The sequence below is a fragment of the Tubulanus polymorphus genome, chromosome 2, assembly GCF_964204645.1.
Source record: "Tubulanus polymorphus chromosome 2, tnTubPoly1.2, whole genome shotgun sequence".
Lineage (NCBI taxonomy): Eukaryota > Metazoa > Nemertea > Palaeonemertea > Tubulaniformes > Tubulanidae > Tubulanus > Tubulanus polymorphus.
The window spans coordinates 24,659,009-24,684,825 of record NC_134026.1 but is presented as its reverse complement, the minus strand read 5'-3'; the positions used below and the strand labels follow the sequence as shown (position 1 = coordinate 24,684,825).

General features: G+C 36.0%; 2 protein-coding genes across 13 annotated transcripts in view; both read left to right on the top strand.

Moving 5' to 3' along the window:
* The first annotated feature begins 18 nt into the window (after positions 1 to 18).
* Positions 19 to 5,319, top strand: LOC141899704 (G-protein coupled receptor-associated protein LMBRD2-like). 3 transcript variants are annotated; one of them, XM_074786146.1, is made up of 13 exons: positions 19 to 82; positions 255 to 454; positions 529 to 791; positions 867 to 1,034; positions 1,125 to 1,335; positions 1,426 to 1,500; positions 1,751 to 2,036; positions 2,115 to 2,296; positions 2,369 to 2,502; positions 2,598 to 2,706; positions 2,822 to 3,023; positions 3,229 to 3,375; positions 3,509 to 5,319. In XM_074786146.1, exons 2-13 carry the CDS (start codon positions 281 to 283, stop codon positions 3,739 to 3,741), a joined length of 2,184 nt encoding a protein of 727 aa, XP_074642247.1. In that variant the 5' UTR covers positions 19 to 82; positions 255 to 280; the 3' UTR covers positions 3,742 to 5,319. The 3 variants fall into 3 exon arrangements, with proteins under 3 accessions (XP_074642247.1, XP_074642246.1, XP_074642245.1); XM_074786145.1 differs by having other exon boundaries at positions 1,751 to 2,296; positions 3,229 to 3,354; XM_074786144.1 differs by having other exon boundaries at positions 1,751 to 2,296.
* Positions 5,320 to 5,506: 187 nt separating this feature from the next.
* The window catches only part of LOC141899854 (microtubule-associated serine/threonine-protein kinase 2-like), a 41,906-nt gene continuing 21,595 nt past the window's right edge, over positions 5,507 to 25,817 (top strand). For 6 of the 10 annotated variants that reach the window (XM_074786432.1, XM_074786426.1, XM_074786427.1 and 3 more), the window contains exons 1-4: positions 5,507 to 5,648; positions 6,732 to 7,161; positions 24,631 to 24,829; positions 25,596 to 25,678. In XM_074786432.1, coding sequence (XP_074642533.1) covers positions 6,799 to 7,161; positions 24,631 to 24,829; positions 25,596 to 25,678 — 645 coding nt within the window. In that variant the 5' untranslated portion in view covers positions 5,507 to 5,648; positions 6,732 to 6,798. Of the gene's footprint in view, positions 5,649 to 6,731; positions 7,162 to 22,441; positions 22,683 to 23,214; positions 23,493 to 24,630; positions 24,830 to 25,595; positions 25,679 to 25,817 lie in introns of those variants that run through there. The other 4 variants (XM_074786424.1, XM_074786431.1, XM_074786429.1 and 1 more) reach the window with 4 other exon arrangements.

The window sequence follows — 25,817 nt, the reverse complement described above, 5'->3', positions numbered from 1 at the left end:
CCGCAGTACGAGAAATAGTGTTACCCAAACATCGAACATGACGTATAAAAATGAATTTGATGTAAAATAGTATTTGCAAAAGGTAAATTACGTGTAATTCCTTCGTTTGATTATGATAACTAGAATATCTATCGAATTTATGAGTCTAATATTGTTTGATGGTGCAAATTATTCGTAAAACGTAGAGACTGAATCGCAAATCATTACCAGCTGTGCTAAGTACCAAAACAAAACTTTGTGTTCAATCTTTTCAGAGCTATTGGGTTTTTGCAGCGAGAGAATGAGTGTTGCTCCATTAGTGGTAGAAATACTACTTGTCGGTAGCTTGGCTGCATTTCTGCTGAATCGATATGGAAACTGGCGAAAACAACATGTCATCGTTACTTTAGCCACATTCATAGCGTGGTATTTCTCATTCATGATAATATTCATACTGCCCCTCGATGTCTCATCAGTAAGTCTAATCTATTTGCGAGAGAGATTATTGAAAATAATGTTTGTAATTTTTCTATATTTTCTTTATTTTAGACGTATTATCATCAGTGTGTTAAGGAACACCAAATGCCTGTCACTATTACAACAACATTGGCCCCTTCTTTGAATTCTTCATCTGATTTAAAATCTCACCCATCAAATTCAACATTTACTCCAAATCACCAGAATGTTTCACAGAACACCGGAATGTCTACAACGATTCCAATGCCATGTAAGAAACCGTGGAGTTATGTAGAGCCTCATATATTGCCAGTATTATGGAGAATAGTCTACTGGACATCACAGTTATTGACTTGGTGAGTTTGAGGCCCTGACAGTTGGTAAAATCATATGCATGCCTCTTCTCTAAATAAAATTTCTCTACATTTTAGGATTGTTTTGCCTATGATGCAGTCATATGCAAGTGCTGGAGATTTTACTGTTGCTGGAAAGCTGAAATCTTCTTTAATTGAAAATGCTATATACTACGGAACTTATTTGATTATATTCGGAATCTGCTTGATTTATGTTGCTGCTAGACCTGATTTGAATTTAGATGGGTAGGTCTATTTCTAGCTATTTGTCTGATAGATCTTATGCCGTTTGCGTGAAGGTAATCTAATGTTTTTCAATTTGTTTCACTATTGTAGACCAAAATTGAAGGTTATTGGTATCACAGCCAGTAACACTTGGGGTCTGTGTCTCCTTGTTTTACTACTCGGATATGCATTAGTGGAGGTTCCACGAATGTGTTGGGAGAACTCAAAAAAAGGAAAGCGATTAGAGAAAACTCAATTCAAAGTATCCAAATTGAGCACCGAGAAATCCGAAGCCGAAGAAAATTTAGAAGATGTTTTGGATGTATGTACATATTGAATACTTTAGGCCTTATGTATGATATTGCTAATTTTACAGTAATTAGGAGTTCATAGATTTGTATTTTATTGATAGGAAGTGAAAAGAGCTGTAGTATCAATACGTAGTGGAAATCCACTTAGACCCCATGTTGAGACCATCCTGAGCAAGGTAGGTCTAAATAGAATATACGTATATCTAGTTTCTCCAATTTAAGAAATGGTCTCAACCATTTCAGTACAATTATTATTAAAGCTTAAGTCTTTTTATTTTTAACTGGGATCGTTTTTTTTGGAGATATTTCTCTTAATCTTTTAAACACATACCTCTAATTGGTCTGAACACGACCAGTGAAACTATGTAGTCTGAATAAACCATTGTTTTTATGTCCATTTTACACTGTATTTTGTGTTCGTTACAGTGCCCAGAATCAGTTCAACAATACGCATTGAAGCGATTGTCAGATCCTGAGGAGAGAAATAACCCAACTGAAACGCCAACTGTGAAATCATTGGTCAGGCTACACAAACGTGTGATTCGCGCTATACGCGATCATCATAGAACTCAATGCCAGTGGGAGATGTTGATGGAACAAGCGTTTAGATTACAAGACGTTGTGGCTAATGAAAATAATGCTGATAGAAAGTTTAAACGGAATCCTGGAAATGAAGGAATATTCTACCGGTACTGCTACAATCCGACCATTGGTATGTTGATTATATTACATCATTGTTTAGTGCTTAATCGTTATAGATACTTTAATATTGAGAATGGATTTATTTCAGAATGGTATTGGCGATGTCGAATTGAACCGTGGGTGATGAAGCTTTTGTCGGGATTTCTCATAATTGTCTCTATTATGGTTGTTTGGTCTGAGTGTACATTCTTCTGTCCGAAGCCAGTCCTGTCTATTTTTGCTAACTTTGTTTACCTGGCCAAAAGAAACTACGACTATTTCACAGTTGAAGTAAGAATGGTTCTTAAATACAAGTCTTTTTCCATAAAACCGAAGCTGATAATGAATGAATCTGTATTTTAGGTAACTTGCTGTCTGACAGTGGCATACATCAGTATTTGTGCATATTTTACCATCTTCAAAATACGTGTACTGAATTATTTCCAGTTGGTTTCTCGTCATCAGACTGATGAAAACAGTCTTATATTTAGTGGCATGTAAGTTGGGCTTTTTGAGGGATCCTGGTGTTGAGTTTCGAGTAAACTGGGGTGAGATATAAAGAATTCTTTTGAAAAATTTTCTTTTCCTTAAGGTTGCTTTGTCGTCTTACACCGCCGATGTGTTTGAATTTCCTCGGACTTATACATCTAGATAGCCACATCACTAAATCTCAAGATCTTGTAGAAACAGCTTATACGAGGGTAACAATTCAAAACTGCTAATGCCAAATTTCCAATCTCTAAACCTTCGATTTATAGTTACCCTTCTAGGTAGTTCTATTTCTGTATTGATCTAGTCTTATGTAATCTCTTACAGATCATGGGACACATGGATGTCATCCCTTTCATTGCTAATGGCTTCAACATATATTTTCCAATCGCTATTTTGCTGTTATGTTTGGCAACGTATTTCTATCTGGGCAGTCGAGTCCTGCACTTTCTTGGATTTCAACAATTTGTCGGTGACGATGATATGACTCAAGATCTCATTGACGAAGGTCGAGAATTTATCAATAGAGGTATCAATCATTTTTTTGTCAGACTTAACAATTTCTATCATATCACTTTTCAATTCCTTAACACTGTAGCCAAATGTGTAACACTTGCCAATATAGTGTCTATAGTTTGGTGAAAATATAGACAAACAATTTATAGTTCATATCAGTCTCTCCGCTAAAAACTTTAATTCTACGGTTCTGTTACCTTGATATTGTATATTTCTAGAGAAAAGGCGCCAGGAAAGGAAGGAAGATAGAGAAACACGACGTCAACAGTGGCATGAAAGATTTGGAGGTGATTGTCGCGATGATCAAGAAAGTGATTCTGATGCCACTAAACAGATGAAGAGAGGTACGCCTTCATATAACACATGTACGTTGCATTTTACTACTTTCTGGTAGAGAATAGTGTCCTGCTGTCTTTTTCGTATAGATAGGTTGAGTTGAAAAAGAAAACATGTATATTGTAATTTTGTTATACTATTTGTATCATTTTCTCATTGCAGTAAATCATAACTCTCCGAGGCATACGTTTACCAGTCCAAAACACCTTTCACGTTTCGAGGCTAACGATCGTATAAGTCTACTTAACTCTGAACCTGTTGATTTCAATGATGAAGATGATAGTTTATTCGATATGACACTGAACAGCCGAGATGGAAGTGGGCGTTATCAGTCTAGGAATTTAGGCAATGGACAAAATCGCAAACCACCAAAAGGAATATTTGATGATGTGTGAGAAGTTATCGAAGCATAGTACAGCTGAGAAAAAGGAAGGCCTGAATTTATGTCATGCGCATATTTAAATTTTACATGAATAAAGGGGATCCGGAAATATCATGACTTGGTCAGGGCAAAAATTTTGCCAACCAAGATATTTTTTGCAACAACCTCCTGCCAGTCTCGCTGGCTTTTTACAAACCAGATTTAGTATACAATCCATTCACAAATTTTTCGGTGGGAGGGCCCCAGCTTAGAAATCTATCTTTGGTCGGCCCAATGTTTGCCTGGTTCCAGAGCACCTATATTAAATGCATCTGAATATATGTACCGGTATGTTCAAATTCATTCCACTTTGAACCATAAAAGGCATTTACCAGTAGTACAGAAGTAATTTTCATCATTCTTTGCAAAAAAGATCTCTATATCACAATCTTTTGAATAGTCAGTTGTAATTTGATGTTTTAAATGTATCGTCTTCCCAATTTGCACATTGTTCTGGAGCTAATGGTTTGTCATTAAGTTTTTCAATCTTTTTCCATTTACTGACTTTTCGTATATAGATTTTTGTCTGACCCATACATTCCATGATAAATTAATAAATTAAAGATAGGTAGACCTATGTGAAATTCAATACTTTGCATTTAACGTTTCAATGAATTTACCAATATGATTAACAGAATAAGAATCATTCCTATTTATGTGAGCTATTTCCATTGAGGAATTTATTGAGGGCTTACAAATATGATTACATAATTCTTGAGTTGATTCTCATGGTTAAGTAAAGTTTATAAAATTAAGTATACTTAATATCTTTTTACTAATTTCATGCAGATAACTAAGGCTAGATTCAGTAAAATAGATAGAATACAGTGTGTTAGGAGCTATGAACAAATATTCTCTGTTGAGCATTGTCCCTCCTATTATAAGAAATTTTCTTATTATGATAATCAAAGCCTGGCATACTGTTGATAAATCTAACTTAAACTTTGTTGACTTATGACATTATTGTTTATAACGAATTGAAGCTATTAAGATAAGATTCACATTTTTTTTCTAAATACCGTTGATGTAAGACTGGAAATAGGTCCACTTAGATTGGACTAATCAGCTGATGCGGTGTTAATATAGTATCAAATCATGCTAGAAGATTTGGGGCTTTTATAGATTTGAAAGCTGATTTGTTTTGCCCACCATGCTGCCAGCACATACATATACCCGGTAAATATGTATATATAGTATCTATTAACTTATTTATTGCTTCAATATAGGTAAATTGTACAAGTAAAGGTACATACATATAATATATTTGTTGTTTCCGTTTTAACAGAAATCTCTGATATTTGATCACTTATGGTTTGTTGTTGATGTATTGCCTTCTCTCGATCTTGACCATGTGTATCTAGTCTTTTGGTCTGGACTCAGTTTCACATTTCAGGGTTAAGATTTTACTATGTATAGAGTTAACTCATTGAAAATGAACTGATTTTAACTGGGAATAAAGGTGGATCTGGGTCCAGTACTTTTTATTAAATTCCATTAGAATGATAATTTTTGAATATATTTTATGTGAAATTTGTATTGTACCAGCTTTGTGCGGATGAGGTTTAGATATGAAATAAATATTCAGAATAAAAGTTAGTACATTTATTCATTCATTGGTTTTATCATAGAACTATTCCGTGGTACAATGGGTTTATCTGGTCAAATTCAGATGCCAGGACATCGACCGGGAGGTGCTGCCACCAATGGAAGATACGGCAACTATGGCCGATCAGCTGTAGGGTTGGTGTGTGTGTTGGAGTCGGTTTTTGTTAACACGTATGGCTTTAACGGTCGTTGTAATTGAACTTAGTGCATTTAACTGGTGTGGTTGAATAAAACAGGTTTCACGAGTACGGCTGAATATGTCTCAAAAAGCAATAGGTAACGTAACATCGGTTAAAAAGGAGCGATTTGTCGCATTTTCATGTTGGATGGCCATGGATGCGTCGTCGACACAAACATCTTTTTTACTTAGCTTCATCACTGATTAGAATAGTAATATATCGCACACTTTTCCCTCCATTTGTATCGTTTAAGCCTATCCAAAAATCATAAATATTCAGGGAGAGTCTGACCCACTAAAGACCATCCCAATACAATGTTTCTTTATTAGGCTGCACTACCAAAGCTGCTGGAGTAAAAAGTTTTTAAAATCCCGGCTTGGGCTTTCCATGTCCAGTTCAGGGCCTATTGCTTTTTTGGTTTCACAGTCAGAAGGGCCAAGTGGCTAAATCATCATCATCAATTTAGTGGGAACCATTAGTGGGAACCATCACAACTGTGGTGGTGAGCTTGTGAGATGACTTACGTATAGTCTGATGGTCGGCCTCTGATGGTCCACGGGTTACCCGCGCTACTAAAACTCATAAACCCTATTCAGTCTTATTACTCCAAGACTAAAGTGTATAGGCCTCATGGCTTACCATTATATCTAGCCTGTGAGCAATCATGATATCTCAGTGAATGCTCACAGATATCTAGCAGGCCTACATTATGATACATTGTATGAATAATGTATTTGTTCCGTACGTACGGTACTGTATACTTCGGCACCACAAAAGGGACTGCAGTTTTCAATCATTCCTTTCTACGTATGCCTGTGTCAATCATGCCACCAGCTGTATATACACTTCGATGAGTGTTCTCAGTGAAAGTAGGATCCTCCAAATAAATGAATCTCTTAAAAAGTCCCTTTTAAAAAAGCTTTTTAAATGCGTGCAACTGATATTGTTGACATTGAAACTTTGCGATTAGCAAGAAGTATTCCCCAACTGAGATATTATTACATTTCTATTATCAGATTACATATCAGCAGGGTTTAGGCCCCCTTACCTGTTTCTGATAAGCTAATCTTAAAGTATAGGTAATATTTTTTCAATTTTTAAAAGATCGATTATTTTGATTTGACAGCTATTTCAGCCATTAGACATTAAACTTATGACTGGTTCTTGTATGTGTTTTTAGTAGCTGTTGAACTGGAATGAGGACAGCTAACCTAGAGAATTGTGAATTATTTGTCCAGTGTTGAGATATGATGATGGCAGATAGTAGTATTGTTGAAATGACCGAGGATGCTGGTGATTCGGATGATGTTTTTCGTGAGGAAGATTCAAATATTTCATCATCAAAACCGGTAGTAATTCGCCATCAAACCAGTCGACCACCACGTTTACACATCAGGAAAAATTCGGCTTATTTGTCATTCATGGAGCGTCATCAGTTGTTGCCGTTCATGCATTATTTTCCATCCGATTTTTCACTTGACAAATTCAAGGCATTGACTGATGAAGAACTGATAAATGTGTATAAAGTCGTGAAAGAAGATGATAGAAGTAGTTTACTGCTGGCTGTGAAAAAAGCGTGTAAAGAATTTGACAATATCACTGATGAAGAGGTAGGCCCTAGGTGTATATTTGAGTAGATATTAGTATGTTTTTAAGTTTCAGATTGTATGGTAGTTCTGATAAAAACTTTGGCATGGTAACCCGGTGGTTGAGGCCAATTTTACTTATGGGCCATTTTGTGTGTTCTGATGGAGTTCTATTGTTGAGTAGGCCCCTAGCTTTAACCAGTCTGTTTTTCACATGACAAATGGCTCTGATCAATTGGAATGCATTTAAGTACTTGAACAACATGCATATATTGAAATATATTTTTAAGCTTGATTAAGTCTGTTGCATTGTCGAGCTGTAACTGTTCTGAAACAGCCTGAAAATATTCTAGTGTACATAGGACAACCAGAACTGGTTCATTACACAGTAACTTTTTGTCTGGTTGCTCAAAAGCTTTTCGTTCAAAAAGAACCTATAGTATTAGTCAAATTAGTTATTGACCTTTGAATACGGCCCCTATGTTATGCTCTATTATGATTAAGCTATTGGCTGATATTATGGCATTATTTTGAAAAGGGAACAAATACATGTGTTTTCATACTTGTTAGACCCTAGACAATGATTGGCAGCTGTATTTAGAGAGGGCTTTTATGAGTGCTTGAATTATTCTGAACGTTTTGAAGAATATTCTATTTGTTATTATTTGTATTTTGATGTCATATTACTGGTAAATCGTTGATCATGCCCACCTGATTATACTGACAAAGCCTTATCAATACTTTTCTATAATTAAATACGAAATGGCAATTCCTGATCAATGACGTTAATGGAATAGAAATGTCCTCATATCCTGCTATAGTAAAATGGGTTTATGCTCTTACGTTAATGAGACATATTTTCTGATAATGGTTGATAACAACAGTACATGTAATGATTTATGAGATCCCGATGTTGATCAATGTAGCGTTATAGGTGATATTTTATGGCAAGCTTTAGGGGTTTAGACCTCAGGATTTTTATGAATTGGTTATTCAAATATACATGACGCTGCTCATTGTGGAATTACTAATTACGGATGAGCTGGAATCAAATTATTCAGACGCATTGCAATTATTCATCGAAAAATACTATCGAGCACGCATAATGAGAAACCAATTAATTTGGAGCCTCATTAAGTTAATGACCATCTGCGTCGTTAGAGATTGTCTTGTCTAATTATTGTTTAATTGCTGTTAAAAGTCTAGAGATAGGATTGTTTGTGGTTCTACGCTGAACCGTATCTACCTAGTCCTACTGGTGAACTGTTGCTACTATGATGTCATCACCATTACTCACCCCTATTCCGATAAATAAGATACGATACATGAAAGCTCTGCGGTGCCTCTATTATTATGTTCCGAGGCGTATTCACCGAGAAATTATGAAATCATTGAAAAATCGGCGAGATTTATATGGAATATCATTATTGAATATTTCGTCGGCAATGTTGTTTCAGTATTGTTTCGAGGTTTAATGCAACGGGATATTTTTCGGTGTGTTTCGGAAGTAAATTATTTGGTGTCCTGTCCCATACTGAAATGAATCAATCAGGAATGGTTATTGGTGGCAGTCAGAGCACGTAGCGCACAGTAGTGTTTGGTGTCGGAGGAGACCTACTCCAGTGTATATCAGGTGCACCAGTTGAGCAGCCGCGTCGAGCTGTATTGGGATCATCCTGAAGATGTATCTCGACAGAGTTGTTTTCTGCGCATTGCCGACATCGGACCGTATCGATTTCCTCAAAATGATGAATAATTTCGGATTTACTCTAGTTTCGTTCGGTTTTATCTAAAAACAATCCGATGGAGAATCTTTGGGTGAGAAGGTTACATCTTCAACACTGTCACTCACTACAGGTCAGTATCGGTTTAAACTATATTTTACTGACGCAAGCTCAACGCCAGAATCTGGGAGAATCACCTTTAGAGGTTGAAACTGTCTGAAACTGAAATTTATATTCTACGTGTATTTTCAAAGAACAGTTGACAAAAGATTTGTACATCTCGCATGATTTCAGCTCAATTTTGTATTAGTCTCGAATTCGGGTATTTATCTTGCGAAGATTTTGAACAATTAGTTCCGATTAAATCATTGAGTATAAAGTTCAAGAGGGTTCACGGTGCTATCTGGACGGTTGTCGATAGATTTATATTGATGTTCTTATATGTTTCCATGGGGAACAGGATTACCACACATGAATAACGTCAGAATTGTCCTGGACTGGCCTTTGAACTGATCGATGGTTTAACTACAACGCCACACTGCAGCCTGACTTCATCGGTTTATACTGTATTTGTCCGTTATAAGTTTCCTTAAAAGTCAACCATAAGGATTGAATTCCGCGATTTTCATGTTAGAACGTTTTTTACACCCATGGAATGAAATCATTCTGTTAGTTGAAATTTCCATGAATATAGATGTCAGGAAATCAGTTCTTCATTTGTTCCCACTCATGGCAACCACATCCTCTTCTAAAAAATCAGCTGTGGTTTATTTTTTAGTTGAGTACATATGCATTAGTCTATCTGCAGTAAGATGATCACAAAGTAACCAGTAACCCTGTTTTAGTCATATTTACAGTGCTCAGAAAGCTTCTGATTGAAAGATGAGATTGATCGGACGAATCTGGTTTGATAATGACAATAGACGTCCTGATCCCTTTAATAGTTTTTTTTCTGATGTAAATTAATTTTCTTCTTTATTGACTCGGACTGCATTGCGTTCCCGACAAACATTGATATCGACGAGAGTCCCGTGTGATGAACTGATACAGTTTCAGTTTGTGTATGGTTTGTAAGCCATTTATGCTAAGCTTGCTTTGGCAAACTCACATGTATTTGACAAGTTGATGTATAGTTTTCATCTCCAGGGTCGGAGTTTACCCCGGAGAGCTCGGCTTGTTCGCTTGTTCTACTGAAGTTTACCCCTGGCGAGTGCGGCTTGTTCTACATGTGTAATGTACACTTATATGAAATTATCAATGCGGTAACCTTTGCTGCATATACTCTTTGCTACAGGTCTAGTTTATGTTTTCTTTCAAAAGAAGACGTTTTTTCTGTAAGCATTCTATAAGCATGTAGAGATCTACATGATACCTGTTACTTCATAAGTTTCCCTACGAGTCATATTGTTCAATGTTTTGTATCGTAAAATAGAGAATTGTTCCTTTTATTTAGCCTATTTCATTGGTTAATTAATTTTAATTTGCTATATGTGTCCCCTACAAACCCACCACACTTGCTGGGGACGAAACAGGTTATCTTTGATTTCATCATAAGTAAATCTGTTATAACTCACTTGCGAATAGCCTTGGTCCGTATGACAGCTGTAATTTTTCCAATTTCTAGTCGACTGTCACCATTCAAGTTGAAAGACGTGTCTCTTTGAGTGAAATGAATTTTATTCATAGGTTGGTAACCTGAATAATAGTCTGTCTGTTTGAAAGTGTCTGCTAAGATGATAAAACTTGGTTGTCATGGAAACGCGCTGATAAATTGAACTTTTTGACAACACTGACAAAGCTGATAATTGGAACATTCACCGGCTTAATTATAATAGATTGCTCATTCACTGTTAGAAGACACTATCCCATAATTAATTTTTGCTAAAAACAGATGTTGGTCGAAAAATATTACTGTTCAATAAATCCAGTGAAACAGTGGAATGTTTAACAGTAATTAAATGTTCTTTAGACATTTTTTTACATTCATTTTCAGGGGGGTTGCAATGTAAGAAATCAATGGGAAATTTTATTAGAATGCCAAAATGATATGTTGCTTCAAATTGTCTAAGCCTGCTGAAAACTTTTCAGTAATATTTCTATAATTCAAGAAATGCTAGATCGTGAGTTAGTTTATCTAAGCAATGGTTTAGTGTTCAGTTCCTCTGTTAGATGTCACTAGTGTATTTTGTTCACAATTCGCGTTGATCATTACTAATTCTTTTCATAGATGGCGCTGCTACTGAACACCTTTGCAGTGGTTGAATGTGAACTCTGATATAATATCAGTCATTTCATACGGAATGGACCGTTTAAGTTTTCAATTTTCAGGCATCATTTTAATTAGTAACATGGTCTCTACGATTTGTTGATTCCTTATAAACTCCCTCTAAACAGAAAATACTTGAAGCTCCTTTAAAACTCCTTCAACTTGGAGAAATAGGTAATTCGAAATTATTGTCGAGTTTATGGTTATACACTAGACTATGCCTATCAGTACAGTCAGGACCAGGAATAGGAATTTTTTAACCAAATTTACCAAGAAACGAGTTAACATGGTGTTAAGGATAGAAATTTGCTTCTGAATTACTGGTTTACCGAGATAAACTACTGATTTAGAAGGAGTGTACTGTTATTTGGATATAAAGTGGTGCAGACCCTTCCTCGAAGTTTTCTCCTTTGAAACACCTTGAAAACTCCTATATATCCAGGAATGACTGATCTGTACGGATCCTGTACAATTCATTAAATTCTACCGATTTGTAGAAATACATATTTTTATAGCTTTGTTAGTGAATGAAAACTAAAATGTGTGCTGAAATTGATCGAATTAAGCCGCCATTAATGCATCTCAGTGGAGGCAGTTATAGATTTATTCATGGTATTCGAATTTACGTAAAAGTAGATTTTTTTTTGTGTGGTTTTATATTTACATGTATCGCTGTTGTTTGAGTGTAGGTTGGAAATGGTTTTATTTCGATTTCATTCAGAAGTTTTTTCGTGATGACGCATTCGTCATAAGAATAGATATAACCGTTCTGTTAAATCAATGAGGATTGTATATATTCTCCTTGTTAAAATCGTATTGAATTTAACATCGTTTTATCATCTTCCTTACATCGGTGCTCACAGTGCAAATCGATATTTTACCAAAATTAAAAAGTGGCGTTTTATTGTGCTGAATTGGTAAATTCATCAAGTATCACATTGGCGATAGTCCACGTACCTGCTCCCTGATTTGACTCACGATTTTGTGCATAAGAACTAGAAAAAAACGTGATCAAGAAATAATTTGATGACTGGTCCTTGCCACCAGCAAGAGATCTATATTAAATATTTTATTACCAACAGGAATCTCTTGGCTATTTCATACATTATCTTTTATCAGTAGTTTATTGAAACAGATGCGTGGTGTTTCCTGTGTGGATTATTTATGTCCATCTTCGCTGTCCAGTAATTAGCTTGCGCGTCAGAACGTCTATTTGCTTTTCTGTCGTTATTTTGCTGCCTTCGCCTAAAAACTTAGCCTATTGATTCGTTGCACATATATGATCATCATAAAGAGACAGAAAGCTGTAGCCGTTTTGGACCGCTTTAAGAATATTGGATGTGAAGGCGACTACTTGAGACAGTAAGCAGACAGATTGACATGAACCATCGCTTGCCAATGGTTCAATATTCCATAGAGGAGACAATGTTCGAATTACCTTCTTCTAACTGAGACATGAATTGCCAGAAAATACACAAGAAAATCCCATTTATTTCAAAAAGACTGGTCATGATATTCACACTCTTATGAACTACTTATCATATCTGATGTGACGATGCCTTCTCTTAATTTTTTTCTTGTCAATTGTCCCCTGCAGGTATTGATGTCAGCTGGGTTATGATGAAATATGTATTGCATGCCGTTGCATATGTTTGAATCGGTGCATCACGAATTAATACAAATGACAGCAAATTTTTCTCCTTTGAAACATCATGTGCTGTATCTTCCTGTTTCATTCACTGCATGCTAAAAGCACATTGGAAAAACATTGCTGTGTATAGCAGAGGTGGCATTGTGATGTCACTGTACACCGCCTCCTGCATTTCTAGTTGTTAGCACTTCATTTATGTTGTGATATCCATTTTTATGGAGAGCACATTGCTTCCTGAAGGCTGAATGATTGTTATACTATTCGCTGAAGAGACAACTGCACGCCGACAAATTAATAATCGATCTGATTGAAAGATATCGGATGTGAATACATCGTTTTCATTCATTAAAAACTAATCTTCAGAAAGATGATTATTATCTACCGGTACGTTTCTGAATGAAGCGTGGACAAAAGATACGATTTATCGTCAGAATTATCGACGCTTACTACGAAAGTCGACTGTAGGATTATGAACACAAAATGAGGAAATTTTCAATGGAAAACCCGAGTTCTTACCTGCATCTTACCCATGATTTGTCGACAAGAAGATACACCGTTCATGAAGTTGAATTAGTTGGTAGTAGGATACCTGTAATAATTGTAAGTCTCTTCATTTAGAACATTTTAGATAAAACGTTTTTCGCTTGAAAACTTTTTGAAGTATGCGAAACTAGTTTTCACCTAATCTTGTTTATCTCTAGTTCTTGAAATTTTTCAGTCTTATTTAACTTCTATCTATTATATGTTTGTCTGATAAAACTACTGTTTGTATGCTTTTGTATGATCGTATATCATGAGTGCTAGGTTTTTACCCTTGTTCTGCGTATCTAATTCACTTAAATGACAGAAGTAGCTTTGGGGCAACTCGCTAAGAATTATTATCAGTTTTTTCGTGGTATATCTAAAGCCTTAGAGATTCACTGGATTTGCTGGAACCAGGATGCTTTTACATTATTTGCTTTACTATTTATCATTTGCACTTTTCATCACAGGCAAAGTAAAAGTTGCCTAAAGCTAACATTATATAAGGCCGAATCAGAGAAAATGGTTAGATGTTAAATGAGCGTTTCGATTTACTCATGTAATATTATGCTCACATTGTTAAAGGCCAATATATTTTCCTCTTGAAAATTGAAATTTCATGAATGCGAGTTATGCATATCCTGTTATTAATATTCATGTGTATAAATTCAATTTTTGCTTTGGAAATTATTTGAATACAGTTTCCTACATTTTTCGCTTCATTATTAGTTTTTAGACATGTATGTTATTCGTATGAAAATGAATGACGCCAGTTTTTATCATGAAATTGGAATTGATTGTCGTTGCCTTGTCTTATCATTACACTTCTATAATCACATAGAAAATAATCAATGATAATGAATCTGATTTGTAAATATGACGATAACACTCGGTTTTGCGGTGAATTTTATCACGTTTTCGTGGTGAATTTTATCACGTTTTCAGTTTTATTTCCAACTTTTCTGAAATTAATGGCTGTTAATGCGCATTTACATGTAGAGAAAGGCTGGAAATAACCATTAACAGCTATTGTCACCACAATACTATGGATATGAATCTTAATGTAAGTGTCAAGCATGGTCAGAATAGTCTTGGACACATAACCTAGATATACCTATATTAATCGATAGTATATACATCCATAGTCAACTGCAGCAAGTGACAAAATGGCAAAAGAACCATAGAAAGCCTATTTATCCATCTATGAACCATGTTTTTTTAAAGAATATTAGAAGCCCGTCTAGACACAAGCGCTGGATATGTTTGCTTCTGCTTATTATTATACTTGTTGATTAAAGCGAGTTGGGAAAATGTCAGATGTGGCTTCAATCGAAATGATATTGAAATCATTCAAGAAAATCATTAACAACCTGCTTATGACATTTATTTTCTCAGAATGCGTTCCCCGGGTGAAACTGTATATGTATAAAATCTAGTCACACATGTAAAAATGAATAACCAGTTCGCACGCAATGCAATGATGTCTCGCCATAGTCTGGATAAATCTACATTGGTCACAGACAACCCCTTTGATGTCCGTAGAAATAACGCTCTGCAATTTCCACCTGAAGGCATTAATTTTCTCATCAGCATCAATTTAGGTAATTGAAACTTAAGCCTTAATAAAAAATTCTCCGTACTCCTTATAATCCAATCAAAAGAAATAAGCAAAATCACAGAACTGCCGGCAGCATCCAAAACTTATTCAACTGCGATATTTCAATCTAATATTTTAACTCTCTCTCTATTGCATGCATCAGATTTCCATCCATTTTACTGTAGTATCCGGTATATATTATGAATAAAAGGAGTGAGTTAAAAACCTAACTTGCGCCATTCTCCCATTTTAGCGTTCATTGTCATTGAATGTAAGATTATATATCTTATATATCTAGACTATAGATATATCTAATCTGAAGTTCGGTCGCGACATTAAAACTCATCTTTTTATCAAAATTTCCTGATAACTTACTTCACCTGTGCAGATAGATGTTCACTTGTTCACATGAAAGGAGAACAATCATTGTTTGTTTAGATGTTTACTTATTGATATATAAATTGTTAATGCCAGTGAGACATGTAAACAGATTTTATTTTTCAAAAACTATACTTCGGCAGCTCATTAAGTTTCAAGTTTCAAAATTCTTCTTTAGTAGTGACCGATGAAAATGAGATTTCATTGATATTTTATAGCGTTTTTATTTAGTTGATCGCATACAACTGGTCGAACATTATCAAGATTAATAAACGGTTGACAGTTTGTTCGCTTCAAAGAGAGGATTATAGAAAAATTTTTCCAAAATAATTAGTGTCTGTAATGTTTCAATATAATTGATTTGGCCCAAAAACACTCAACTAATGAAAGAAATTGTCTCTTATATTCCAGTATTCATCAGCAAAGTCATGCATTATTCATCCTTTCCGGCTTTCCAATCTGGAAAGCTTATCAGAAGAGCAGGATTATTCTTATTTGATACCTTTTTTTCAATATCTCTTAGTCTCAGCAATTTATCGTTCACGAGAGCAGAGAGACATATTTTCCTGGAAAGTTGAGCACAGTTTTATTTTCTATGAATATTATATAACTCTCGTGTAGTATAACGTCCATATCTTCGGATATACTTATTTGTTTGTTTTTTTCTGTTGAAGCACCGTCACCAAATACACTACTGTCAGTATCGGGACTTCTATCTACGGATTATATTATCCACAGAACAACTTACACTAAAAGGAAATGACACATTTCCCCTGAAGAGTGATCATGCAACCATTTCTTTAAGCTACTTCACTCGGCTCTGCTTCTATCAAAGATATACCAGATTTCTGTTCACACTTGCCTCTTCATGGCTGTGACAAACAATAGGAAAACTGTTAACATGTTTTGATCCCCTGAATCATGTTATTACTTTGCTCTTTTCATTCAAGAAATTGGTTGGAGAGGATGTAGTTACCCGACTAAAACTGGTAAATGACTAACCAGTCCATTGGCTGTTACATTTAGCATTGTTGAAGTTACAGAAGACTATGTATTATTGGCTTAAATTCTTTAGCTGGGACACACTAGATTTGTTGCCGATTGCACCAGTTTTCGTGGGTTCTGAAATATCAGAAAGGAGCCGAGCGCTTTAGATGATGTTTCGAGCAATTATCTGACTCATTCAAAACAGTGTCTAGTCAACAGCGCAGGGCATTTTAATGCAAATCCACTGGCAAAATGATGCAATTTTTCCACTAGTCGCTTATAGACAAATAGTACGAGATATTATATAGGCCTACCTACATTATACAAACTGTACAGCCAAAAAGATCAATGATCATGATCTACAATAGCCTATACAATGTGTAAACATTTTATAGACAATGATGTTAGTCTCACATTTTGTAGAATTTAAGTTCTTGAGATTGGTAATAATAGTTCCAGTAATCTATAGTGTTTTGCCCCATGGCAAAAACTAGCCTGTAGTTTTTGCTGGTGTCATGGGTGGTGCCATTTTGTTTGATCACATGATTAAAAGATCCAATTCAATTGGCTAATGGGTTGATCGTAAAGCGATTTTGTAGCGTGAAATGAATTTTGTGGAAAAGTCGGCAAAAATATCTAACATTTTGGTTTCAAGCTCAGCGATCTCGACCGCTTGTGAAAATTGCATACCGAGCCGATGGGGAGGTGCAATGCCAGGTTTCCCTGCGAGATGGAGTGACGAATACTCAGTCTTTCATTGTCAAAATCAGTTCATTTTCAATGAACTTCAAACTGAAATTTAGGCTCCCAAATCCACACTTTATCATACCACCCTATAAATATACTTAAAATTTATTTTTCTACTTAGATATCGGTGTAGTTTCCATAACATTTGACCTGTTTAAGAGAAAAGTTCATTCGGTTTTCATTGAAATGTAGAAGAAATTGAACGCGAAAGACCAAGTAACTACTAGCGAAGCTGGCGCATCCTTGCTTGCCACAATAGTGTTTGTAGTTCCCCATTCTCTAGAATTGCCATTCGCCACGAGTTTTGATATTTAGTTTTATACATGTATTTATCCTAGACACATTTGCAGCCCAAAAATGATGTTCCGTTGGCCTCTGGGGCCAATTTTCACTCTAAAAATCAGGCTAATAGGGAACAAGATGGTCTTCGTGTGACTTTATTGGGCTGTAGGTTCTTTATGCTTTGTCACTTTTCATTGAAATTTGAGATGGGTATACTTAGGGAAGGGATCTTAAACATTTTGGGAATGATGGAATAACATGGTATTTCCATATATATTGCTACCTATGCATATTTTTCTACCGCAATCAATTGTAGTAGCTCATGACATGTTCTGCGATTGAGGAGAGTTTCAAGGTCATTGATTACTGTATTCATGAGGGTCCTTGAATATTGAAATTGTTCGATGTTAAACATTTCAACAAGTGGGCGTACTGTCCATGGACCCCTAGTTTCAATAGATACAACTATTTCTTAGGTCGTATTAGCAGCTACAGCTGGTGTACTGCGCAGACATAAGAAAATCGAAAAATAATCACGAACATGCACTGAAACCTGCTTACTGTTGCAGAAAATTTCACATTAATCGGTTTTCGGCTTTGGTGTCTTGTACGGATAACATTGCTCGTGATAGAGAATAGTTTTCCTGTTGCCTAAAGAAGATGGATCACGTCTTAAGTGGCAATTATTCATTGAGTTGTTCTGTACTGCTTTAAGTCATATGAAACGCCTTAAAGACAACACACAATGCAACACAAGGGCAAGAAAATGTAGTATCTTCATCGGCCAGACTCATTTCATTTAGTCATAAATTGTGATTGATTATGACAGTGTTTTTCATAAATTTTTCTCAAACAATATTCCTATCGATATTGCCCTGTCAAGACTGAGTTGATGAATTCTCAGTAGGTTTACAAACTGGGAGTGGTTCTCTTATGATGTATCTTTGGGATACACGAGATTCTCTTGATGATGTGACGTTAGTCCTCATTAGAAGATGATGAAAACCTTTGACACCTGAGTGGCTTTTGACAATAGTGAGGTGTGGTTTGTCTTATGCTCGATTATGCAAAAGGATAGGCCCGGTTTAAGGAAGTTGATTGAGATATTACTGTATAAAGTTCTAATCATCGTTCCTTCATCTAATTCCAGTCGCTATCAATTCTTCAGAAATAGAAAATCTTGTAAAAAAGTTTCTTTGATGTCCATTATTTTGTTTCATACTATTGGAATGGTGAATTTGTAATTAATAAAGGAATCATCAATGCATCGCTTGAGTTTGATGTGCAAATGCCATTATCGATGAATTGGATATAATGCGAGATGTATGATGACAGTTTGACTGATGAGGAAATCAGACCGCAGGTTGCTGGCCATAATCGGTAACTAAATCATTAGATATATGACTATGGCAAACACTTAGACATACACACCGAGTGCCCCCTCCCCAGAACCCAAGTATTATTGGTAGAACTGATGTGACGGGCAACTGTATGAGTTGTGGTATAATGACAATAAATATAAGATGATGCACCTGCATGCTAGAGTCGCTGACTCTAAGATTTTCTCATCAGTGTTAAGGACACAATTTCGACGGTTACCAATACTCAGTATTGGGTGTAATCACGTACATTTCTGCAGGATAGAAATACCGTGCAAACAATGTTTTAAATTCTGATGTGTCTAGAAGTCACTGATGACAATTTCATCTTAGTTTTGTGAAGTTTTTTTTTTTGTTGAGTAGTGATATATGTAATTCGACTCAAGTGGCTTTCTTCAATATTTTGTAGGAAGTTTCTATATTGACTGTAATGTTTTATATTTAGCTGATAAACACTGTATTGATCAGTAGTCGTATATATGTCAGATAAGCACATCAATCAATACTCCCGTGTAAGATGATATTGATTGCAAAAATCACAGACTGATCATGAAAATGGTCAATATACCAATCATCTCTGATGCAATAGCAATCATATTCCATTTGGAATGAGTCTGCTGGCATTGTTCAAAGGCTTCGACCGTTTTTCTGCCGATTTATAGTTTAGCTCATTTTGTAACGCGATTTAGCGATATCAATGTTTCGAAAGATCTCGCGGGGAAATCTGAACTCTGACAATGAATCGTAAGAGAAGCTTATGGTATATACTCCATACTACTCATGGAAAAATGAAAAATCGTGTCCATGGTTCCCTTGGAGACAACATTTACAGCTATGCAGTCGTTATGTGAATCATTATGATGTTGAATATCCGAGTTGCTGTCGATATTACGCTATTAGGCTTCCAGATGTAAGGTGGTTAAATCACAACGCAAGCTTTTATCAAATAGAAATTATCCGCAATATTGTGCGCAAAGACCGAAAATATGCACTCATTACTGCTTTACACATTCTATCTGCCGTGCTGCCATTATTTCAGTAAACTGAAGAAGCTGTCATTGTCAATTTTACTCTTGCAGGCTTTTAGTGGAGGTAATGCCCCGTTGTATCAGGTTCTGCACATTAAAAGCTGTTGTGAATCCGAACCATTTTATAATAAAGGGTCACGCTCTTTCAGTTAATGCTTTTTTCTGCTGCATTCATTATGAAAACACTTTCCCAACAGGCATTTTGAAGTACTGTTAACATCTTTGGTGCTGTTGTAATGTCTCGTGTTAATGTCAACGAGAGAATTTATCTGCCTTCTGGGTCTCGTATTTGCATGAGTTTACCTCAAGGGAGGACTTAAACATACGCCAAAAATAGAACTGTTGAACGAATTACAATTAGTATTCATCTTCTATCAGTATAGATTAATTGAAGAATGTAAAAATTGTCCAATGAATTATCTCATTTCTGACAAAGTTTATACTTGATGTTTTTATTGTCGGGAATTGAAATCATTAAATTGAATACATAGGGCCTATATTCTTTATGTGATCAAATGTCAAATCAAAGTTTATGCTCCATCTATGTTCAGAACAAAAAACCAAGACTTGCTAGTAAGCGATATAGCTACCAGATGGCGTAATGGTGGTGGCACTGTTACTCGATATCAGAAAATTATCTTACGAGATTAATGTTATTTTGATGACGTAGTCGTCTATGTATATCTAGAAATAGATTGAAGCATAGATCGTCCTTTTTATAACAGTACATGTACCCTGTAGGTCTGTTGTTCAGTAAGTGTCTGAATTGGTTCAGGATAAAATATCTCTTTGTTTTCATCGAATAAAAATCTTGGGTGTGTCTTATATCTTCATGTTATTAGAGTCAGTTTCTAAATCTGCCTCCACAAAAATCCATTCAATTTGCTGTTAACTCTTGGCATTTCTCTTTCTTTCAACTTCACTCTTGTGTTTAAACAGTCGTCGCTTTGTCTTATTCACAGCAGCTCCAGCAGCGAAAACCGCGATCTTCAAAACAGAACTGAAATGCAATGAAACACAAAGCAACTTTCTTTCACTGAACAAGCGTCTGTTTCATGTTTTGATCTCTATTCAGGAAAGTATTACATCATAGAAAATTTCAGGAAACTGCTTTCTCTAGCAGAGAGGGGCTGAAGAGAGCTTTTCAGACGTGGCTGATACTTTCGCTGAACTGAAGAACATCGATGGGAAACACGTCTGTCTGTATGTTAACTTCAGGCATTATTCAGTCACTTCACAGTTGACGAGCGTCCTTCCCTTGATGGCCGCGCAAATCAGAGGCTTAATCTTTTGCGGGGTTGATTCATGTGAGAATATACTCGACTTGACGATAGTGACATTTTGTACAAGGCTCTCGAAGCAGTCCCTGGTCGTTAAGCGATTGATCCATATTTTTGTTCTTGGAACTTCAATTTCAGTATTTGCTCTGCTTTGTTCCTATCTCATCTGTGGCGTTATTTCCATTCTAGTTCTATGATCTTTATTTTAGATCGCTGAAAACGGAACGACCTTTCCCGGCAACGTCTTATGGCAATTTCTTATGAGTTTTTACTCGTAATTGAATTTACACAGAAGTCTTTTTCACCCACGCATGTAAAACATTGTATTGTGAACATGATTGTGAACATGTTGATGTTGAAACGTACGCCTGCAACAAAGTATAAAGATTATTTCTGACTGCACAGTGAACCTCCTGTCATTCCAAAAGAAAAGATTTACTGTACTGTAGATATCTTTCTATGTATCAGCCTGATGTTTTCTAGATGAATCAAGAAATTGAAGTTGACATCATTCTGTGCGATCTCCGTTAAAAGTGTTAGCTTTGCATCGTATTTCTTTCAGGTGGAGCGTAAGAACAAGTCATTGTCTGATGGTGAAAATGTCAAAGAAATAAAGTCTTCAATCTATCAGTGACAATCAGTAGCAAAATCATGGCTTCTAGACATGTCATAAATAACAAGTTGACGTCAACAGATTTTGCATATTATCAGCAGGCATACATTTCATTTGATAGAAATATCATACTTTAGTTGATCATTCATCGAAGAGCTAACACCGTTGGTGCTGGCTTACTTCTCAATATTTGATATGATAAGAACTGCCGATGTATAAATAATACTTGAATTAAGATAGATATTGACACGGCGGGTATGTTCGCACAGTTTTTTATGAGACTATGATGACATTCCGATTGTGGAATAGCTCGTAAGAAGATCACGAAGCGCACTCAATGAAACTATTGGAATTAGAGATAAAAAATACCATAATTTACTGGAGGACATCGCGTGTTCTGAAAGGAACTGGATAGAAACAGCTGAGGAGCAGTTGCTTCTTCGCGATCTAGTCTGAATATAGTTTCCGCCGGGTAGGCCTCTACGAAGATTACATTCTAGGTTTTCAGCGAGACTCAGTTGTGAAAACACCGCTCAAATAGTTGTGCCCGTTTTTCTGTACGATGACATGGTGGAATCTCTTCACACACATACATAGTATTTTTCTTGTTGGAGTGAAAGCAAGATGTGGCAATACTGGGTATCATAGTGAAGCGAAACTGTAGACATGAGAGAAACCGAGAGAGTTTGAAACTGTTTATATCGTTCTCTCTCTATTTCAACAGAGCATTATCTGCTGGTTTATTCTTGAACTCAGGTAAATTCAGTAGGAGTACGATTCCGTTCCTGATTGGACTGTTGACTCGGTCTACCGTTTAGTCATAAACAATAAAGCCTAATGGAATTGAAAAGGCGTTTACTGGACTTGTGAGGTGTATTTCTGTGGTTTTAATTAGTATAGCGGAAACATTCTGTGAATAGGAATACCTCCGTCAACATGACGATATTTTGTCAGCGGATAAAGTAGCAAATATGAATTCAACTATCTACGAGGAAGAGGTTCCCGTGATTGTAAGGCGGCGAGGAATCACGTTACGCGTTCGTATCTCGGATTGTATCGATATACCACGCGTACATAGTGCCAAACTTCTGGTAGGTTTTCATCTAGAAAAATGAAATCATTCGTTTTTGGTTTCGTAACATTTTGTCAGAAGGAAATAACCCGTTTCTCTAATATTTTATTTTCAAAATGTCTCTTTAGGCCTATTGTCGAAAAGATTCTTATATCATCATTTTTAAATTTTCATGACTCAATAAGATTAGATGTCTGTGTGGAACATTATCATACTGGAAGCTTTTCTTCAAATTTGTAAATTGGAAATGATTGGGGATTAATTCGTAAATATTAACTGAAATATCTTCTCAATTTGGATATTTCACAGAATTTCAAAACAGGATAAACTTTTTACCCCGTGGAGGTTTTTTGAACTTTATGCGACATAAATGGTTTGGATTAGTTTTTCAAACTGTGTCCTGTTTAGGTAGACAATCATTGTTCATGTGTGCTATACCGAAACCGGCATTATCTCTTGCTGTACCCATATCAATCGAAATGGGTCACCTCCAATACTGGTCTGTGTTTACGGTTGGCTATAATTATTATAGTTCCTAGACTATGATTGTGCAGTGCGTAGAGTATAGAGTTGTGGATTTTAGCAAATTAATCCTCGTGAAACATGTAGAAAATCACTTGACCGGCCATGTAGTATTATTATTGAAATAATGAAGTACTGTTGCGTGAAGTTATTACTAATCTGGTCGTAGAATGGACTCCTTTAGTTTTTGCGTAATGTTGCCCTAAACGTTTTGACAGACAATATGTCGACGCGACTTCGCAGAGGACTAACATGGAGTGGATATGATTATGAATTGAGAATGGCAAAGAGAAGGGTGCGATTAGAGGTAAATTACAATTATATCATATGGGTATTCTGTATATATATATATATGACCGAGTATCCCAGCCTCCTCTTTACTTATTCAATTAGTTCCTCTTTTAATCACCAGATGGCGATGGAACTGAATCGGCTTTCTTATCTCTTTACTCTCTCCCATCCGAGTCACTTCTTCTTTACTTTCTAATCCACATCACTGCTTCACTGGTTCTATTCGTTCTAGTTATGATGAAAAAAATCTCGTAGATTGATCGGTCTTTATGGACAGCCATGAAATATGCCTCGATGCGAGGATCGTTGCTTCAAATTATTGCTTTATACTCGGCTTGGTTCTAACCAATAACTCCATATCAGAAACCTGCTTTTGTAGCTAGGCACATGGATGACTGGTATGGTATCAGGATTAAATGCCAATGATGCCATCACCCCAGTGATAAATCAGTAATCAATAACCACGTCGAATTGGAATTTGCCGCCGATCGTTTCATCAATAAGTCGTCAACATGAAAATACAGAAATAAAAATTTTGGCAACTCGAAAAAAAGCTTTTCAAAACTCTATATATTCAGTCATTAATCGCTTTATATTCAGAATCGCTTTGTGATAAGTATTCAATATTCGGTACAGGTCTGCCTGCGAGGAGTGTGGACAGAAAGTTGATAATTATATCTCGACATTTGTTATTGATAAATTCGAAATTCATCCACCTGTGTACGCTGGATTACGGAGAATATTTATTCATTAGATGCTGGGTCTGGGTTGACGCATGGGGTAGCATCTCGTTCAGAATACCAAGTGGTTAATATCAGCGCCATTTTGGATATGTGTGGCGTTAATGCGATAGCGGTGCGCGTTAAGCTTATACTCTTGTGACAGGATAAGACAAATTCTTGCAGTTGCTTATTACATATATTTGGTAAGCTGTTGGGTAATTTGGTCGCAATCATAGCTCAGCTATGACGCGATCATGCAGCGGTCGAATAGACTTTGTCGGTTAATTTTTCTCGTGCGCAATAAAAGGTTTTTGAATATGTCAACAAATATGCACGCAAACACATCGTAAAAACATTCCATGCGATTTTATTGGAGACACGTGATATGAAAACTGGAGTTAATAAATATTTCTGATTTATTATATTTTTCAGTCTGATTATGGACCACCTGTGTCGCCATGTTTATCGCCGCGTAAGAAAGATGACCTTTCGGTGAGTCTGCCGAAGAATTTGCGACTTTTACATCGAACTTTATCGGAGGATGTTAGACGAAGAAGGGACAGCGTGCCTTGTACACCTACGTCGGGCTTGCACAGAGGTCTCAGCGCAACTCATCTTCATATATTCAGCTGTAAGTAGAATTCCGGAATTGAATATTTTACAACAGAAACGAGTTCATTTATCACAAAATTCGGCCGATCCTTGGGGAATGCGACGTATAATGAAGTAATAATTGGTATTCAAATGCTAGATTGAATTCTCAAAATTTTTTCCTTGTCGTTATCATCTGTGGTCCGATTCATCTACAGATAAGATTTGGAAGCAGCAATCTCAGACACTTATTTATGTGGAGAAAGTTGTTTTCAATCGTTGCCATAGCAATCATCTGTAATGTCCTGTTGGCTTACCCAGATATGGTTTTCTCAGTATATCAGGGAGGTCCCTAATGAGTTTTCCGGTCATGATTCGTATGCAGACAGTGACAATGCTTGGCTAAATGACAAAAAAACCTGTATTATGTTCTCTTATGAAAACAACTTGATTTATTCGTGGCCTTCCGTCTGTTTTATGCGCAATGCGGTGATAATGTGCTTTTTCTTCTTAAACTATAAGGATATGGCCCAATTGTATTCCTGAAATGACGGTATTTTATATATTTACCTATAAGTCATACTGAATAGTCGGTTTGCTTCTTGTTCCGAGTGAAGTATTTTCTTTTGAATCCTGTCATCAGTATTCTGTTGGTTATTTATGTATATTTTGTTTTTTTTTCGTCTAAAGACTGGAATTAAACTATATATGAATTGACGATGAATGAAAACAAGAATAAATGAATAAACTCACTTTTTGAAACTGATTATTGGTGTAATAAGTAAGCAAGTGTTTTTATGTTTCAGCGGGCAGCCATGAAACGTCTAATTTGATAAGGATGAGAACTTCATCCCTTGGTCAGTCAGCTCCATCATTATCAGCGAGCATGGTAAGTACAACCGGGTTCTCGATCTGTTGCGGATAAGAATGTGCTGCCATCTACCTGATCTCCGCAACATTAAAGGGAGGCTGGCGCATCATCTATCGTAGAAATAAGTAATAAGACAGTTTGTAGCAATTCCAACGAA

What these genes read in the sequence shown, in the direction of transcription:
- LOC141899704 (XM_074786144.1), top strand. Translation starts at nt 281, where the DNA reads ATGAGTGTTGCTCCATTAGTGGTAGAAATACTACTTGTCGGTAGCTTG. An exon ending in ACGACTATTTCACAGTTGAA is followed by an intron (nt 2,297 to 2,368) that starts GTAAGAATGGTT and finishes TCTGTATTTTAG; the next exon opens with GTAACTTGCTGTCTGACAGT. An exon ending in TCGAGAATTTATCAATAGAG is followed by an intron (nt 3,024 to 3,228) that starts GTATCAATCATT and finishes GTATATTTCTAG; the next exon opens with AGAAAAGGCGCCAGGAAAGG.